Raw genomic sequence first — 19,514 nt, forward strand, 5'->3', positions numbered from 1 at the left:
CTCATCCATGAACAGAAGGCAAATGGTTTTTGTTTTTTTTTTTTAAAGGGCTATGCTACCTAAGAGCCTGGAACAGGCTAACGCTCCCACTTCTGAGGCAGGTGGAATCGAGACACCGTCTCAAGGTGATACTTACGGTTACAAGAGTGGTGTCTGCCTTGTTGCCGCTTTCCTAACAGGACTAATGCCTCAAAAAAAACCTGTGTGTCTAATAACAAATTACATCATTTAGGAGTTAACAGGATGACACATACCTCCAAGCTGCCTGGTTCAAGTATTCAGGCGTCCTTTGCAATGTTTCAGTTTCTAGTAGGACTTAAAACACGCCCTGATTGTCACCAGGAAATCTGGAACAGGATAAAACATCTAGGCTCTCTGCATTCTTACTTTCCTCACCCTACCTGACCCTATCTGCTATTCATAAACAGTTTCCTTAGAATAGCAGAGAGGGCAGTTAGGACATCTAATTCAGACTATGACTAAGGAGGCCAAGAAGGCTAAAGTAACCTGTTAACAGTCACTTAAAAAGCTGAAGAGGGTGTTGTTTATAGACCAAAGGACATTGATTATTGCTTAATTTGTGAAACAAGCAACACATCTATCTATCCAGTGATTTCTTTACATTCCAATGTTCTCATTCTTTATAAAATCCTAGATTCTCTTGGATAGACACTAAGGATTTAAAAAGATGAAATTGGGTATTAGATTAAGTCTATAAATCTTTATTAATTTCCTAGTTAACCCTACATCTTGGATACAAATTCATAAGTAACTATTGTAACTGATGCTTTTCCTGAATTACTAGGTTTTTTTTTTTTTGGCTCCTCCGCAGTTTGCAGGAGTTCCCCGACTAGAGATTGAACCCCTGCCATAGCAGTGAAAGCACCAAATCTTAACCACTAGACCACCAGGGAACTCCCATCCTATAATTGTCTTCTACTGTGTTTTATCTAGGCATAACAGACCATGCTTATTGTTTGAGAGATCACTAGAACGCTGTAATTGAAGAAAATGAGCTGCTAAACACCTTTGTGTGGATCAGATGAAAAGTACAACTGGGAGAAGACAATGATTAATCCAAAGAAATCAAAACTACAGAATTTCAGACCTTGTTATACCTCTGTAAAGTTAACGTGGGCAGATGAAATTTTTAGTGAGCCCCTACCAAAGTCATCCCTGATTAGATGCCAATCGCTCTAGCAAGCTCTCCCTAACATATCTGCACTAAGCTTCAGAAATTCATTGTTAAAAACCTTATAATGGGAATTCCCATCGTGGTCCAGTGGTTAGGACTCAATGCTTTGGGGCCTGGTCAATCCTTGGTCAGGGAACTGTGTGGCTTAATTGCAAGCCACACAGCACAGCCAAAAAAAAAAAACAAAAAAAAAAAACACCCACAAAAATTGTATTATATATTGTATTATTTTAAGTTGCAAAATTTCAACTTATCCTTTTTTCTCTCAACCTTACAGGGGCTGTTTAGAAACATACGGCCGAATCTGTAACCAAGAAACAAAAAAAAACTTCTTAGCAAAGGATCACTAAGTACCCTTTGGACATACTTTTTTCTAAACAGAGAAGGGAGTGTCATGGATTTGGCAAGCAGTTCTCTCTGGGAAAGTTACAAATACTGGCTGACCTGTTTAAAAAGATTCTAGGGCTGGCTGGAGGCAGAACACTATCAGTCCACTCTTAGCTGTATTCTATTTCATACGTTACTGGTACTGATCTCAGTGCACTGAGGAACGGAAAAATGAGTCTCCTGTCAGCCATCAGCAACCTTCCACAGGCACACTGAGTAAAGGATGAATGTATGGACACACTCTAGTGAAAAATGTACCTTGCCTTGTGTTGACCCAAAACAAAGTTTTTCAGGAACACAGGTGAAGTAAAAAAGGCACCCTATTATCATTACAGTTGACCCTTGAACAATGTGGGGCTTAATCTGCACATAACTTAGTTGGCCCTTGGTATCAAAGATTCCTTCACCTCTGTGGATTCTGTTATTTACTATTGAAGAATATCTGTGTAAGTGGACCTGTGCACTTCAAATCCATGTTGTTCAAGGGTAAACTGTATATGGTTTACAATCTGGATCCTTTTGTGCCATGAGTGTTATACCTTAATTGAATTCCTTTACAAAGTTTTTAAGTCTATGATGATTCACGTAGGTTTACTCTAAAAGAACTACTCACTTAAAAACAAACAAACAAACAAGAAACAATCCAGATTTCCCAAAATATCTTACCTTATGAAAATGATTTTGGGTCAGAGTGATCTCTTCAGTTAGACTGGGTGTTTGGCAAAGAACCAAGCATTTTATCTGGTTATGGTACTTGGCTTTCAAGAGCCTACTTTTTTAACCTCTAAGTACAGGCCCCAGTGAAATACACTGGGGAGATTCAACCTCTATGAGAAAAGGTCAAACACCTTTTCAGAATTTAAATTTTGCCTTAAATTCTCTCTGCCACACTGCCTCTAACATTCTTAAAAGTTCATGTGGTTCTCTAGAGATAAGACTTCAAAAAGATGTTATTTTACCAAAGCCTAATCTGTACACCTGATTCAGGGTTTTATGTCTTTCACTTCCCCTGGGAAGGAGTAAGCTCTTTTCTATACCTCTGGGTCTACTATATTTAATTCTGCTGTTGGTAGTCAAAGACCACAGAAAATAACTGTCATCTGAACAACTTTTCTAGAAGCCAGAGACTGGTGTTTGATGAATGTTATGCACTAAATAAAACCCATCAGCATGGGATTATGTAGAAAAGCAATTTATTCCATTATAAGCACTTAACACAGTTAGTCAAGGAGAGTAACAGGCCTGCTGGTGAAACAGGTCACCCAAAATAGAGATGGTATCAAACTAGTGGTCAAGGACTAACTCCTTAAAAAAAAAAAAGCAACTCTTATCCAGGATTAATTTAATTTTAAAAACAAATACAAGCTATTGGTTCACTCTTCTCAACTTAACTGGACAGTCTACCTGTGGTATAACTGTCAGGTAAAAACATACATCTTTACAACTTGGTGGTCCCAAGTTTTTTTAAAAAACCATTTCACAGAAAGGAAAGAAATAATATGAAAACAGCTCAAGAAATACACTAACAAGCAAAAATATATGGGGAAGGAGGAACACATTGTTTTGACTTAACTGAAGAAACTGAGAGGAGACTGGTCTATGTAAGGAAATGTGCATCCTGGAAAGTTCAGCGTGTAGGAATTTGTATGACTTGAATCTCCCCTATTTCCTGAATAAAAACAACATCTTGTAGTATTTATACTTCATGGCTCAGACACCTACCTCACTTAGCTCTATTTCTTACTCACTCTAGCCTTTACTTAAATGAGTCTGAAAAACTTGGGGATATAGCATAAGAAGAAAAATAACCACACACAATATTCCCCTTTTTGTGGCTACTTTTAGACCTCTGTTACTAGAAAATTCCTAAAGAAAATTTAAATATAAGTCTGTGGCTTTGCTGAATCAAGAAGCCCCCAGTTAATATTTAGAAAACACCTTCTGTTTGGACTAATAACATTGTTGCTAGAACTTATTATAGAGAGATAACCAAACAAAGTCTGTGTCTCAAAACCAGTGTTAAATCAATCTCAGAGTTGAGAGGAAGAAAAGGGGAGTCTAAAAATCACAAGTGCAGACATGATCTAAGATCCTTGTCCTTCTGGATCCACGCTTCCTTCAGGGTCTTCATCATTATAAATGTTCTCAGCCTGCCAAAAACAAAGAGAAAACGGTATTGAGTAAACAGGAAAGTTACTTCTTGAAGTTAAGGCTGAAAATAGATGAGGCCAGGAAGACATACAGTGGGGTATATAGTCTGTTTTAACTATTCAACTCTGCAGCAGTTTGCTAAAAGCAGACATAGTCACCTGCAAATGGATGGGTATCGTTGTGGGCTAATAAAAACAGGCAGTTGGCCATATGCCAACCGCCTCCCCATTAAGATATTCCCCCAAAACTGAAGTATGGTTACTGTTTGTCTTGATAATCAACCTTGAATCTTTTTTTTAACCTTGAATCTTTTAACCAGACACTAATCATAATAAGTAAAAACAACACAAATGTCCATCAACTGATGAATGGATAAATAAAAGTAGAGTGATGGCTGCCTAGTACTGGGTGGACTAGAGGTGAACAGGAGGAATGACTACTGGGTATGGGGTTGGTTTCTGGGGTAACTAACGGTAGTGATGGTTGCACAATTCTGTGACTATACTAAAATTTGCTGAATTGTACATGGAGGAAAAAAGAATCCCCAGGCCTCAACAAAACCATGTTTCAAAATCAAATCTCAATTTATAAATATTTTTAAAAGAGAAACCGTTCTTGCATAAGGTAAACTCTACATGTACTACTTTCTTGTTCTTAGTGTGAACTATGCACAAACCACTAGGACAGATGCTGTAGAGGATGGGATAGACATAACTTATAACCTGACTACAGGGACCAAGAATGTATACAACTGCGTGAGCAGTCTGACAACAGTTGTGTGGTATCTTTTCCCCTGACACCAATGGGGTGTCCAACAATTCAGTTCAATCCTGATGCTGACCACCTGGAGGCAAATCTGTGACCAAGGGCTCACACCCACAAGACTTCAGAGGCCAGTGTCAAGCCCTGATAGCTCAGGCTACCCAAGCACTTTTGTCCCACTTGGCTGTAAATTTTCTCACAACCTTGTCCCCCACCCTCTGGCCCGGTTTGGGCACAAGGGGCTACTTATAAATAGCAAGAGAGACTCCTACTACTCAGGAAATCTCAAGAGTATAAGCATTCCCTAAACATACCAACCACATTTTGGCAAATAGCCTTCTATCAAATAGTTACATATAATTAAACATAAGACTAGAAACCCAAATTTTAATATGAGGAAATTCTATCACGCTATTCTACAATCTGCTTTTTCCCAGCTTATCAATGTATCATGAATAGCTTACAAAACTAGTGTACTTCTTTTTGATACGTAATATTCCAAAGTATGGATGCAGAACATGTGTTAATCTCATAAAACACAAATATTCCCATCTTACTTATTTTTGATTAATAGCATTATTCCATATCAAAGTTCTGAGTATCAAAATGTTTTTCCCTCATGCTAAGCCAAAATCTCACCTCTGGCACTTCTTCCTGGTTCTAGATCTACTCTGAGATAATAAAGGTTTATTTAGAATAATTTTCATTTATTCAGCCACTGTCATTTAAAAGTCATGCAATTGTTTTTTAAACTGTAGTAAAAGACACAGTTTATCATCGTAACCATTTTTAACTGTACAGTTCAGTGGCATTAAGTCCATCCATACTGTGTGTGCAAGTATCACCACCATCCATGTCCAGAAGGCAATCATTTCTTGGATTGCAACATGAGACATTGTTAATTATTTTTATTAAATCCCAAGTGCTCTGAAAACTCAAAGCAGGGCCATCACCTTCAACCAGGGCATAAAAAGGCAGGTAATGTTTTTGAAATCGAGGCAAGTTTCCTGGAGAAACAGTACTCTCTGATGCTGTGACACTGGGACAACCAGATAAGAGTAGACATTGACAATGGACAGGTAAGTCACATGGTGGGAGTAAACTAACAGAGCTGCCAGCTGTACTGAAGTATACATAAACAGAATAATACTAGGATTCATTTATCTAAACACTTACCATTTGCCACACTTGCATGATATTGTCTTCTGATACAGAACAAATCACCCAAGGTTCGTTGGGATTCCAGGAGAAATCAGATATCTTGGCAGTGTGACCACCATGAATAAACTGAAAGAGGGAGGAAAACAGAGATGAAAAGCAGACAGAGGACAATAAATCATGAACTATTTCAGTTGTGCTCAATATCTGTAACATACCAACAACTCTGGTGGCCCATCTTCTGCATCTTCTGGGGATTGTTCCTCTCCAATTTTACTAGCACAAAAAAGTTTTTAAGTTAAATTTACCTTGAGTATTCTGGAAAGTGTAAGAAAAGAACTTCACAAAAACTAATTTAACAAGACATACCTTAAATCCCAGACATTCAGTCTACGATCAGTACCACTGGAAGCCAAAATAGTCTCATTGTGAGGCGACCACTGAACCTATATGTAAGAAAAAAATTCCATCAATTAGAAAACTGAGGAGAGGGGAATTTCCTGGTGGTCCACTGCTTAAAAATCCACCCTACAATGTAGGGGAAAAATGTTTGATCCCTGATCAAGGAACTAAGATCCCAAATACCGCAGGGCAACAAAAACCCACAAGCCACACCTAGAGAAGCCTGTGCAATGCAACAAAAGATCCCTGCAGTGACGACCTGACGCAGCCAAAACAAACAGATAAATGCCAAATGTCATCCAACACTGACCTAAAAACTAAAGTACAGCTCATCCACACAATCTACCCAAGTACTTTCAGTATTACACACAGTGCCTTTGCATTCAGTTTTGAACATAATGTAACAAATATTTCTTGAACTGAGTCAGAGGGCTCTGCATATTAAGAAAGGAGCTTAATTAAATTGATTAGGCAGAAAACTTGGGAGTCAGTACTTTAGGACTGAACTGTGAAATTATGATAGATATGGCAAGTTACCAAGAAATGGAAATAAGAGAAGAGACACACGTCAGGCATAAAGTTGATTAAAAACACTAGAAGCATTAGTTTCTCCTACCTGGAATATTTCATCCTTATGTGATTCAAAGGAATGCAACTTAAGTTTCAGATTTCTCAGATCCCACAGGGCAACAGTCTATGTACAAAAAGGAAAGCCAGAGTAATCAATAAAATTTTTTTAATGAGAAAAAGAAAATTCACAACTAAAAGATCTCCGTGCATTCAAAAGAAGTCAGAGAAATCCACCCTTTGTCTTTTTGTAAAGATAAATCACACTAACCTTGTCAGCTGATCCTGTGGCAAGAATGAACTCACTATAAGGATTGAAAGAAAGGCAGTTCACTTCAGCAGTGTGAGCATCAACTGAGTGGCTTGGTTTGGAAGTATTGTTTGAACGAGTATCCCAGCTTCAGTGAAAGAAAAAAAACCGGGGGGAAAAAGAAGCTTAAAATGGATAATCAAATATTATACAACTTAGATAATATATTGAGAAAAAGATGGATTCAACTCACATCATGAGTTTCTGATCATCAGCAACCGACCCAAAGAGGGACTCATGGAGCAGATGCCAGGAGACATCCTCCACTACTGCCGTGTGCCCTGTGAAGATGGTCTTCGCATCCACAACTTTCCCTTCCTTTGGAACAGCACTTATGTCCCACAGGCAGATGGTCTTAAATGAGAAAAATGAGCTATTATATAAAAGAAAGAGTCTCACTTCCTCATATACCCCAGAGGAAAACGCTGATACAACTAGCCCAGATGTGCTTCACACTGGGAAGGATACGCACGTGGTCATCTGAAGCACTCAGTAAGTGCCCACTGAGATTTGGGTTCCAAGAAAGCCCATAGCCTTCCTTCTGATGTCCACGGAGACGCAAGTCTGGGTTGCACTCTCCAGAAGGGTCTACAAAGTAACAGACACATCAAGACTATCCAGTCCACTGCCTCGCTGGACCTACTTAGCATAATGGAATTTTTATCAAGAGGTCTAAAGCTCTTATTTTTTATGAGAAATACAGACTATGACCAAATAGATAACATTTAAAAGCGGCACATTCTGTTCTATGTAAAAAAGCAATTTCTTTTTCCAGATGTAGGCAAGAAGGTTGAAGGAGTAGTACCCACACATATCAACATAATTCACAAGATGTTAAGATACACAATGAATAAGTTAGCAATTAAAACTGAGAGAAGCAATGTATTCCTGTAGTGATACATCATTTGTATTTGAATAGAAGAGAGAAGATACCTGGTTTAGAAGGATGTTTTGTATAGTCAAAAACAAGAACATCACTGGATGGAGTCTTGGTTGCAATGATGCAAGGGTTCTGGGGCATATAGCGTGCCCTGTTTACCTCTCCTTCATGGTTGATCTTGATTTCTATTTCAATTTTTCCACTAACCGAGCCAAAACCTCCAAATTCTGTAAATAAGATGTTAATTGCAAATGAGGACAAAGCAAGAAGTACTCTATGTTACTCAAAGTTTGACACAGGCAAGGCTTTTAATAAATGAACTGGTATAATACTAGAAGCAGTATCAATATTTATTAGCAATATAAAGTGCACACTCCTTATTTCAATTATTTCTTACCATAACTGTACAGAGTAGGGAAGAATTATCTCCAAATATTTCACATGAGAAAAAGAGGAGCTGAGAGGACCTGTATTAATTTGCTCATGGTGACGTGACTACAGCAGAACCTAAAACGAATGCCCATTTTTCTGATCCCTTTCGGCTATGATACTCTTTCAGCTATGCCTAAAATGATTTTGGTAATTATATACCTAATAAATCTCAAATACATACACAGTGTGCTAGGTACTAAAGAGTCCCTCCTCTTGAGGGACTCTCTCTAGTCCCTTTCAATCTCTAGTTTGGGGTAACCTTCCTGAAATACTGACACCTTTCTTCGTATTAGTGAGGAAAAACAGAGCCACAACAGCTGGTTCAATTTTCCTGACCCCCCACTTATACTTGCCAACCAGAGTCCTTGGCTGAAATAAACCAGGTAGGCAAGGACTAGACAAAAACATATTTTATTCACATTTGACTACTGTATGCACTTACAGAGTTCTCCCAAGTATCATTATAAAATGTTTAAGAATATAATTTGTCATTATATAAATCTTGGCAAGGGTTTCCCTGGTGGCTCAATGGTAAAGAATCCACCTGCCAATGCAGGAGACACAGGTTTGATAAGTTGGGTAATATGATTAGCAGATAACATTCAACCTCAAAATAATTTTATACACTGCAAAGCAGTGGTTCAAACAAGCTAACAGCCTAAAAACAGTTCAAAACAGATTCTCAAAGAGGGGGCAAAGAAAAACATTGAACAAATCTCCCTCCAGAATTCTAGACCACAAATTTCTATAATGCAAGAAGAATGCATGATTAGGATATGTGATCTCAAAGAACTTTTATTCCAAACACAAGGAGATAAGCACACAATTTATCAGCTATATACTACTACTAGGGCTTTCCCGGTGCCTCAGTGGTAAAGAATCTGCCTGCCAATGCAGGAGACATAGGTTCGATCCCTGCATAGGGAAGATCCCCCAAAGAAGAAAATGGAAACCCACTCCAGTATTCTTGCCAGGGAAATCCCATGGATGGAGGATACTGGTGGGCTACAGTGCATGGGCTTGCAAAAGAGTCAAGATAAGACTTAGCAACTAAACAACAACATACTACTAATCAGAGGCACCCTCTCCCCCACTACCTGCGGTTAAAGTACAATAGAACTTGGATTCAATCCCTGGTCCAGGAAGATTCCACACGCCACAGAGCAACAACTACTGAAGCCTGCACGCTCTAGGGCCTGCACGCTACAACTAATGAGCCCCTGTGGTGCAACTAAAGCCCATGCGCCTAGAGCCCGTGCTCTCAAACGAGAAAGCAGCCCCACTCTCTGCAACTGACAAAGCCCGCATGCAGCAATAAAGAACAAGTGCAGCCAGAAATAAACAAACGAGTAACTATATCAGTGTTTATGTGTTAAAAAAAAAAATCAGCTTAGAGGATTCACAACTGAGATTTATGAAGATGAGGATTCATCTATTTAACAAATAATCAGGGACTGCTCAAATTTAACGTGAGAGCAAAAACACCAAATCTAATGTAGGGAACAAAGACTGAGGTATCAATGTACAATACAGTGAATGACTATCAAGGTCTAACTACACTCCTATTTTGTTTGCTTCCCTCGTAAAATACTATTTAAAAAGACTGAAATATAATAATATGCTTAAACTGTGTAGCCTGATGAATTTTTACACATGCGTACATCAGGGGAGTTACTACCCGATAAAACATGGAACATCTCTAGCACTCTCATCCTCCCCGAAGGCACTTCTGTATCCCTCCCAACTAATACTGCTGGACAAACTAGATAACCAGCATTCTAATTTCTACCACTTTGCCATTTTTTTAGTCCATAAACATTTTGAAACTAAGAATAAGTTGCAACATCTTGAGTCAAATATTCCAATTACTTCATCATGACTTAATACTAGTTTATTACATATAACTGAAGTAGAAGACTAAAGGTAACTCAAAAACAAACACTCCCCCTCAAAACCAATTCCCCAATAAGTTGCTAAAAATAAACTCGATATTTCAAGATCTTGGTAACAGAATCTGAAGTAAAATTTCAAACCTATTTTCAGGGCTTCAAATATGACCATAGCTGGGCTGAATGTAATACAAATACATAAATTCTTTTTAAATGTCAAAACAAGCCTAAGCCAATTTTTTGTTCTTTCATCTTGAAAGTTCAATGATCTTTTGAAGCTGTCACCAAGTACCTCAGATCAAATGCAGCTAAGCAGATGGTAATCAATTTTAATAGCTCGATCTCAGACTTTAGGACACTTCATCTAAGAGCAAGGAGGGACTAGGAATCTATATGTGTAACAACCACTTAAGAAGCTTTAAGAGACATTGGTATGTATCTACTTCCACCATTGTTGAGACCATATGGAGAGAGCACCTGCTTTCCTTTAAGCACCAAGCTTGTCCAGCCATCTGAGTGATTTGAAGGAAGGAGGAGATGGAAAAGGAAGAGAAAAGGAAGGTATGTAACCTTAGGGAAGTTACCCAGTTTTCTTGTGAGGATTAAATAGGGAGATGTATTGCAGTCATACAATCATGTCATATACATTACTTTTATTTTCATAGTTTCTATAGTGTTAAGTATTAGGGGGATAAAGGTATCATCAGAAAAGCAAGTCAGCAAAAGCAAATTGGTTTGATGCCACTCAAAAAACAAAATAGATAATCAACAAGGATTTAGAACTTCCAGATGTACAAGCTAGGTTTAGAAAAGGTAGAGGAACCAGAGATCAAATTGGCAACATTTGCTGGATCATAGAGAAAGCAAGAGAATTTCAGGAAACCATTTAATTCTCTGCTTCACTGACTACACTAAAGCCTTTGACTGTGTGGCACAACAAACTGTGGAAAATTCTTAAAGAAATGGGAATACCAGACCACCTTATCTGTCTGAGAAACCTGTATGCAGGTCAAGAAGCAACAGTTAGAACCAGATATGGGAGAAGGAAATGGCAACCCACTCTAGTGTTCTTGCCTGGAGAATCCCAGGGACGGGGGATCCTGGTGGGCTGCTGTCTATGGGGTCGCACAGAGTCAGACATGACTGAAGCAACTTAGCAGCGGCAAAGTCCATACAAAGCATAGAAATACATTTTAATTATCATAAATTTAAATCACACTTGGGAAATCACTTGGGCTTTTGAAGATCAGTGAGGATCAGAATGCATAACTCCTTTATTTTTTTTCAATTCAGTGTCTAGAATTTTCTGGTAAATTCTCACATTTTATTTTCCTTGGGAGACACAGGCCTCGTGGCTGTATTTCTAGCTTTTTTCCCTTAAACCAATGGGCATCAAATCTGTCTCCAGTGCTGGTAAATAAAAGAAAAGCTTTTAAAGTAGGATGTATGCGGTAAAAAAAAAAAAGAACCAGATATGGAACAGTGGACTGACTCCAAATTGAGGAAGAAGTACGTCAAGGCTGTATATGGTCACCTTTCTTATTCAACTCATATGCAGAGTTCATTATGTGAAATGCCTAGCTAGATGAATCACAAGCTGGAATCAAGATTTCGGGAGAAATATCATCAACTTCAGATATGAAGATGCTGGGAAAGACTGAAGGCAAACGGAGAAGGGGGCTGCAGAGGATGAGATGGGTAGAGAGCATCACTGACTCAATGGACATGAGTTTGAGCAAACTCCGGGAGATAGTGAAGGACAGGGAAGCCTGGTTCGCTGCAGTCCACAGGCATGCAAAGAGTGGGGCAGACTTATCGATTAAACAACAACATAAGGAATTATACCCAATGCTGTGGTAGCCTTAATGAAATATGGGAAAAACAAAAACAAAACACCCAATGAATCATCATGTTGAACATCTGAAACACAACACTGTAAATCAACTATTTAAAATTTTAATGGTCAAAAGAGAGAAGTACCAGAAAACAGATAACTATTTTAAAACCTTGGAGTGATTTGAAAGGCCTTTCAAAGAATGACAAAATCTGAAGGATACCAAAGGAAAGGTGGGTAATTAAAAATTCACAGCTTCTAAAGTAAATAGGGAACTCAGTGGTAAAGAACACAACTAAATAGCTGTGGCTCAGTGGTCAAGAATCCACCTGCCAATGCAGGAGACATGGGTTCCAGCCTTGATCTGAGAAGATCCCACATGCTGCGAAGCAACTAGGCCCATGTGCCACAACTATTGAGCCTGTGCTCTGCAACAAGAGAACCCACTGCGATGAGAGAAGCCACTGCACCACAAGGAAGCCCTCCTTGCTGTAACTAGAGAAAAGCCTGCCCAGCAGCAAGGATCCAGCACAGTCATAAATAAATTTAAATAAATAGGATTCAAGATTATAAAATAAACAGGGGAAAAATTATCTATAACCTATTAGGGATAACTTACATTACATATATAGTTAACTCAAAAGAAAAAATGAGAAAAACACATAAATAGGCAGTTCAAGAGACTGACAAAAGATAAATATTTTAAAGTAAGTCCAACATCACAAATAACTTAAAAAGCAAGTTAGGGAATTCCTGGAGGTCCAGTGGTCAAGACTCTGTACTTTTGCTGTCAAGGGTGCTGATGCGATTCCTGGTGGGGGAACTAAGATTCTGTAAGCCCCGTGGAGCAGCCGTTAAAAACCAAATGACATGAAAACCAAAACCAAGAAAGAAAACACCCCTCCAACAACAACAAAGTAAAATGAGAGCGCAGCATTCAATGCTGGTAAAAGCATGCAGCAACAGACATCAATGTATCTGCTACTGGTGAAATTGAGAGTCTTATTTGGAGGGCAACTTAGCAGTACCAATATACTTGGAAATGTTCTTGCAAATTAATCAACATTCAATTTAGGTAATTGTTCTACAGCAAAACTATGCAAGATATATGCACAAAGACTATTTTTGAAGTCAAAAGATTGGAAACCACTTAAATGTTAATTGAGTAACCACAGCAGAGTATACAGGCATCAAAAGGAGGCACATGCCCATATGCTCAACAAAAAAGATGTCTGGGATACATGAGGCTGCGAAGTATTTTTTATCTTATATTCCCAGTACAAAGAAAAACTACCTATCCTTAGTACTTAATGTATCTGTTGAGTGAGTGATCCAATAATTGGGATAAATCATTTAGAAAACTATCAATTTAACAGTGATCCATAAACGACAGATTTATGTGGCGAGGGGTTCACATAGTTGCTTCAAATTTTTTTTTTTGTCTGCACTACATGGGCTTGTGAGATCTTATTTCCCAGACCAGGGAGCAAACAGCACCCGCCCCCCACCCCCCACCCCCCACCACCCACTGAAAGCAGGAAGTCCTAACCACTGGACCACCAGGGAAAGCCCTGCTTCAATTTTTAAAGATGATTTATTATATTACCAATCAGAATATTTGCTTTATACCGAAATAACTAAAAATTCTATTTAAAGACAGTTTGTCTTAGTAAAAAGAAAACAGGCTCAGGGAGGCTAAAAGATTTATCCTCAAACTACACAGCTAGTGAGCAGCACAACAGGGTCCCAAGCCCTAGTCTTCTGATTCTTTTTTTCTTTCTAACAACAAAAAAATTTGCTATTTTTGGCTGTGCGGCATGTGGGATCTTAGTTCCCCAACCAGGGACTGAACCTATGCCCCTTGCAGTTTAAGCATAGACCCCTTCATCACTACTAATGCCTACCCAGAGAATATCTCTGCAGTAACCATACCCTACAGCTCACACACACAGGTCAGTGAAGCAAAATCATGTTTGCTGGCCCTTATCCTAAGAACTTATTTTGCATTCTGCTAAGCTAAATATGGAATGATCAAAAGAATAACTGCACATTACAATCTTGGCAAATAACTGGAAACCAAAATAACTTAAATAATGGAATGGATTCGATTAATCTGCAGAAATCTAAGATAAGGAAACATTACACATTCATTTTTTGGGGCCACAAATCTCAATACTGAAAGTCTATCTTCTACCTTCGGTAATAATTTGAGTTCAAGGACAATAATAAAGGAAACCCACTCAATTCTATCTCTTCTGAAAGGGAAAAAAATAATTCATGAATAGTTAAGCCCTAACGTTATCACCTAAAAATAGGATATAATTAAACACTCATTTAATTTTTATATACTATACAGCAAATACCATAGTTAAGTCCTTTCTACCATTTAAACCTGGAAAGGGTAATTTATTTATTTATTTATTTATTTTTAATGGCTGCGTCAGGCAAGGCCCGGGCTGCAGCGGCGTAGGACGGAGAACGTGAAACGCGGCACCGAGCGCTCTCACCGCGAGCGCAGACAACACCGGCACCGGAAAGGGTAATTTAAAGCCAGTGCTTTTCAATCTTTTTTTTCCCCCATTATTGCCCCATAAGATATTTTGACACCTTAATGAAATTCTAATACCACAGATAATCTGTGTATTGTTTATGCATGCTATGTATATCTGTGCTTGAAACAGTTCAAAGAATAAGACTGTTTTCACACATGCCCCACTCTGAGAATCAATTTTCAATTCCCCAGGGGCAGTATCTTCCATGTTGAGAATGCAAGCATGCATGGCAATAATCTATGGTGGATTTTAACTTCTTGAAATTTGCCTACCACCAAATTTAGTTGAAGGAAGTTTATAGAAAAATTACAGAACCAAGTACATGTTACATGTCTTCTGACATCTAATATCTATACTGAAAATCAGGCTTTTCAAAGCTTAATATCTTGTTCTTGAGAGGCTACTTTATCAAACTGTACACACTTTTTAATGATAATTCAGAGATACAAAAATATAACCAAAATAAGTATCATTCCTCCCTTCACCTTTAATTAAGACTCCTACCTCCTTTTTCACTGTCGTAGTGTGAAGCATCAAACTGAGCGTCATCGTTAGGGAGCTGCACGCTGGCTATCACAAGGTGGTTTTGCTCATCTGATGTGTGTGTCCCCAGGACAAGTCGATGAATACTGAAATCTTTCCCTTCTGGTCTGTAATAGCAACATATGGTCAATAGTCAATTTAGTAAACTAAGAGAGACCACAAAGTCAGTGACATACATGTATATACAAGGCATTATTACAAACAGGTTTTGAGAGAAAGAAGTCATTAAGAGCCGTATTTCCTTACTTTTAACATATCTTCCACAGAGCTGAGGGCAGGTACCACATACCACTTAATTTCGTAATTATTTCTTAACTTGGCCAAATATTTACAATTACTTTTGAGGAAAAAGTCTGACAGAATAAAATAAAAATTAATTATTCATCCTTTACAAGTAGCTGGAGAGAAAAAAACCAATTGTTGGGTATATGAACACTTCTGGTTACTTCATTAAAATGGAAAGGGACTGACATCAGGTAAGCTAATGTCTCAAAATGAGATAAAACCCAGAAGAGGGGGACAAGAGCTTTGAAAGACAGTATTCCAAGGGAGGTAAGCAAAGATGAAGGTTACAACACTATGAAGTAATATTCTAATTTAAAGATGGTTTGCGAAAACAGACTTCCTTGGTGGCTCAGACAGTTAAGAATCTGCCTGCAATGCAGGAGACCTGGGTTCAATCACTGAGTCAGGAAGATCAACTGGAGAAGGGAATGGCTACCCACTCCAGTATTCTTGCCTGGAGAATTCCATGGACAGAGGAGTCTGGCAGGCCACAGCCCATGGGGTGGCCTAAGATTAACTAAGTAACAGAACTAGGACTGAATCTAAATGACTTTGAATGTGGGAAAACAGTGGGAGAGAAGGTCAAAAGGCAGATTGAAATCAGACCCTAGGGCACTGAATGGTTGCTTAACATATGAACTCTCTACTAAAAGGAACAAAGAACCATGGAAAATTTATAAGGGATGTACCATAATTTGAGTTATGTCAGAAGGATTAATTCAGTGTAAAGCATAAAGCAGCGATTCTTCAAGTGTGGTATGGGGAACAAAAGCATCAACATTATCTGTGAACTCCCACATGCAAATTCTCAAATCCACTATAGACATACTCAATGAGAAACTTAGGGGGGGTGATTTGTAGTGCTTAACAGTCTGTTCTGGGAATTCCCCGGTGGTCCAGTGGCTAAGACTCTGTGCTCCTGATGCAGGGGGGCTGGGTTCCATCCCTGGTCAGGGAACTAGTTCCCACGTACCACAACTAAGACTCTATGCAGCCAAATAAATAAATATTTAAAAAAAAAGAAAAAAACCAGTCTGTTCTACAGGGAATTTCCTGGCAGTCCAGTGGTTAGGACTCAATGCTTTCTTAATTCCTCGTTGGTGATCTAAGATTCTGCAGCTTCAGGGCATGGCCAGTGTAAAAAGAAAAAAAAAGTTTTCCGATTCCTTCAGCTGATTATGATGCCTGTTAAAAGTTTGAGAACCCCAGTCTAGATGGGAAAGATGCTACACAAGAATTCATCAGGGCTTATAAACAGACTGCCAAGTCAAGAAAGGGCTGAGGGGAGGGGAGGGGGGGAACAGATCTAAGAAATGTCAAACCAAAGTCAACTATGATAAGGAGAAATAGAAACAATAGAAGAAAGCTGGGTTGGTATCGCCATAGAAAAAATACACTTAGTTTGGACCACATCATGTAGGGAAAGCTAATAAGATACTCTAGAGAAGACACCAATAATAACAGGCAGCTGGAAATTCAGGTAGAGCTCAGAAGCTGGGTGTAAAGATAACCAGCAGAAATTCCTCTGCACACTTTCAGATATCCTATGTGCAAAAAGAAGAGGAAATATAAGAGGGCTGCCAACATAAAGTTGGGGATACTTGTATTTACAAAGTTAAACAACTAAAGGAAGTGCGGGAGTGAAGAAGAGTATTATAAAACTACAACCGTATCATTCTTTCTAAGAAACAGAATATAAATAAACACCAAAACACACAGACACACATTAAACAGACATTAGGGAGAGTTGTTGTAAGTAATCCCATCCTAAAAAAATAAATAACACTGTTATACAAGTACAATACCAAAATAAAGGAAGGGTATTTGGACCAAAGTCTAATCCTGCAGAAAGGCTTATTCATCTACATCTGTAAAGAAGAAAGCTACTAAGAACACAGATTTCAGCCTTGGGTTATTCAGTCTTAAGTCAAAGTGAAGTCGCTCAGTCGTGTCCAACTTTTTGCAACCCCATGGACTGTAGCCTACCAGGCTCCTCCCTCCATGAGATTCTCCATGGCAAGAGTACTGGAGAGGGTTGCCATTTCTTTCTCCAGGGGATCTTCCCAGACCCAGGGATCGAACCCGGGTCTCCTGCATTCCAAGCAGACGCTTTAACCTCTGAGCCATAGCAAGTGCTTGTGTTTTCCAAACCTAGTTAATCACATTACATGGAAAGCTTTTCCAGAATGATTTAGTAAGGACGGGGTGGCCAATATTTGGGATCCTTTGGTCCAATACAATTTACCACCTGACTATAGTAAATCTAGAATTACTGCTCAAACTATTTTTAAGTATCCTGCCACAAGTTCCTAAGTGGTCTGAACTACTGACAACTAACAGAAACAACTCCTCTTACCCTGAATTCAAATAATTCTGATAATCAACTGAATATGGGAACTCCTAATTAACATACTTAGGACAAGGAGGGAGGTTTAAAAGGGAGGGGACATAAGTATACTTATTGCTACTTCATCTAATGTATGGCAGAAACTAATATAATACTGTAAAGCAATTATCCTCCAATTAAAAATAAATTAATTAAAAAAAAAATCCTTAGGACAGATCCCCCCCTTTTAAATGCCAACCGGAGGATAGTAGGCTCATATTGTTATTAATAATATTTGCATAAATTGTCAGTTAGTTTTTGAGCAAAAACATAGTCAAATAACCACAATTCACAAATATCCTGACTTCTAAAAGTCCTGAATTTTGAAGAAACGTACTTACTCAGTACACATGTAATTTTTAAAGATTGTTCTGAGTGGCAGGTTATCATGTCACAATCATCTCTGCATTAACCAGATAGTATAAACGACTGTGAGATTCAAAATTTTTTTTGTTGAAAGAACTGCATTTACCATAATCACTTTTTGAAAGCTGACAAATTTTACATTATTGTTTGGTCAACTACAGTTATAATACGCCTATTCAATTCAGTTATCAGAAAAAGAAGACATCAACATGTTTTCTCTTATCAAGTAAACTGCAAAGTAGTTTCACATTTTGTCTTTTTTGGCCTAGAAAAAAAATGTCCCCAATAGGTTCTGATCACGTGTCCGCTCCGGGTGACTGGAGAGAGGAAAACAGGGATAATCAATGTGAGAAATCTACACTGAGAACACAACAAAATAACATTCAACGGATTCTTATCACCTGGTTACATCTGGAAGCCACTGTGCAGTTAGGCTAGGCCACTCCAGAGCATGGGTCATCACCAAATCGTAAAGAAAAGGGGTGTTCTTTTTCCATATTTTGTATTCTTCGTTGATCACACGTTCCTCTACTGCGTCATCAAAGGCTGCTAAAAAATAAAAAACAAATTAAGTTAGCGACCACAAATGGAAACCGAGTAAACACTTCCAAAGCCACCGGCACTCCTAAATCCCGATTCTGAAATGGAGATCTGTCTAAATCTCCCCGAGGCACAGCCACCAACGCCGCTCTCCGGCCTCGCGGGGCTTTAACTGCTGGGCTCATCGCTGCCAAATGCCGTTAACCGCTCGGGCGACGGCGTCGGGAGGAGCACAGAACCGGCCTGGAGGCCGGAGTACCGGCCCTTGCGGGTAGTAAGCACTGCAGGGAGAACCCGGAGAGAGGCGAGCAGACCGACAGGGCGTGCGGAAAAGGACCAAACACCCGCCGGGGACCCAAATGCCTGCCTCAAGCCGCTGCGCCGGGGCCTCAGCTCTGGAGGAGCTGGAGCGCCGTTAACCCGCCCCGCGGAGCGATTCTCCTCACGCCTGCGATGGCGGGGACGACACTCAGCTGAGTCTGGCCTGTCCTCACTGTTAGGCCGTTTCGAGGCCGCTACGCAACCCCGGCACCCCCCACTCTCCTGGGGCCGCCCCGGAACCCTCACCTTCCTTGTCGGCCATGGCGGGTAGGCAAGCCGGCGGGGATCCCGGGGTTGAGCGTTGCGGGAGGGGCGGGGAGCCTGCGGGCGCTCGCTCTGCGCGCGCGGCCTCTATTGTTTCCTGCTGCCCCTGCGTGAGGGATGACTCGCGCACCTTCGCGCCAACACCGGCCAATCGGAGTGCGCCGAGCGGCGAAGTGGGCGGGGAAGTCGCATTCGTAACCTATCCAGACGCGTAGAGTCTCTTGCCGCGGGGCCGAGGCGCGCGCTCCGCCCCTGCCCCCACACGGACCCCAGCTGACTTCCTTCGCTTG

At 39.7% G+C, this 19,514-nt stretch overlaps 2 protein-coding genes across 5 annotated transcripts in view; one reads left to right on the forward strand and one right to left on the reverse strand.

The window, feature by feature from the left end:
* SYNC (syncoilin, intermediate filament protein) overlaps positions 1-3,283 on the forward strand; it is an 18,496-nt gene extending 15,213 nt beyond the window's left edge. The window contains exons 4-5 of one of the 3 annotated variants that reach the window (NM_001109803.2): positions 49-125; positions 1,473-2,756. In NM_001109803.2, coding sequence (NP_001103273.1) covers positions 49-125; positions 1,473-1,483 — 88 coding nt within the window. In that variant the 3' untranslated portion in view covers positions 1,484-2,756. Of the gene's footprint in view, positions 1-48 lie in introns of all 3 variants that reach the window. The other 2 variants (XM_059877021.1, XM_005203009.5) reach the window with 2 other exon arrangements.
* RBBP4 (RB binding protein 4, chromatin remodeling factor) lies at positions 2,754-19,328 on the reverse strand. 2 transcript variants are annotated; one of them, XM_024978303.2, is made up of 12 exons: positions 19,207-19,328; positions 18,501-18,645; positions 15,024-15,169; positions 7,866-8,039; positions 7,405-7,520; positions 7,126-7,286; positions 6,894-7,020; positions 6,672-6,749; positions 6,023-6,099; positions 5,872-5,929; positions 5,672-5,782; positions 2,754-3,732 (listed from the first exon to the last, which is right to left on the reverse strand). In XM_024978303.2, the coding sequence occupies exons 1-12, from the start codon at positions 19,220-19,222 to the stop codon at positions 3,667-3,669; spliced, it is 1,275 nt and encodes a 424-aa protein (XP_024834071.1). In that variant the 5' UTR covers positions 19,223-19,328; the 3' UTR covers positions 2,754-3,666.
* Between the last annotated feature and the right edge of the window lie 186 nt (positions 19,329-19,514).

Source organism: Bos taurus, chromosome 2 (assembly GCF_002263795.3).
Source record: "Bos taurus isolate L1 Dominette 01449 registration number 42190680 breed Hereford chromosome 2, ARS-UCD2.0, whole genome shotgun sequence".
Taxonomy (NCBI): domain Eukaryota; kingdom Metazoa; phylum Chordata; class Mammalia; order Artiodactyla; family Bovidae; genus Bos; species Bos taurus.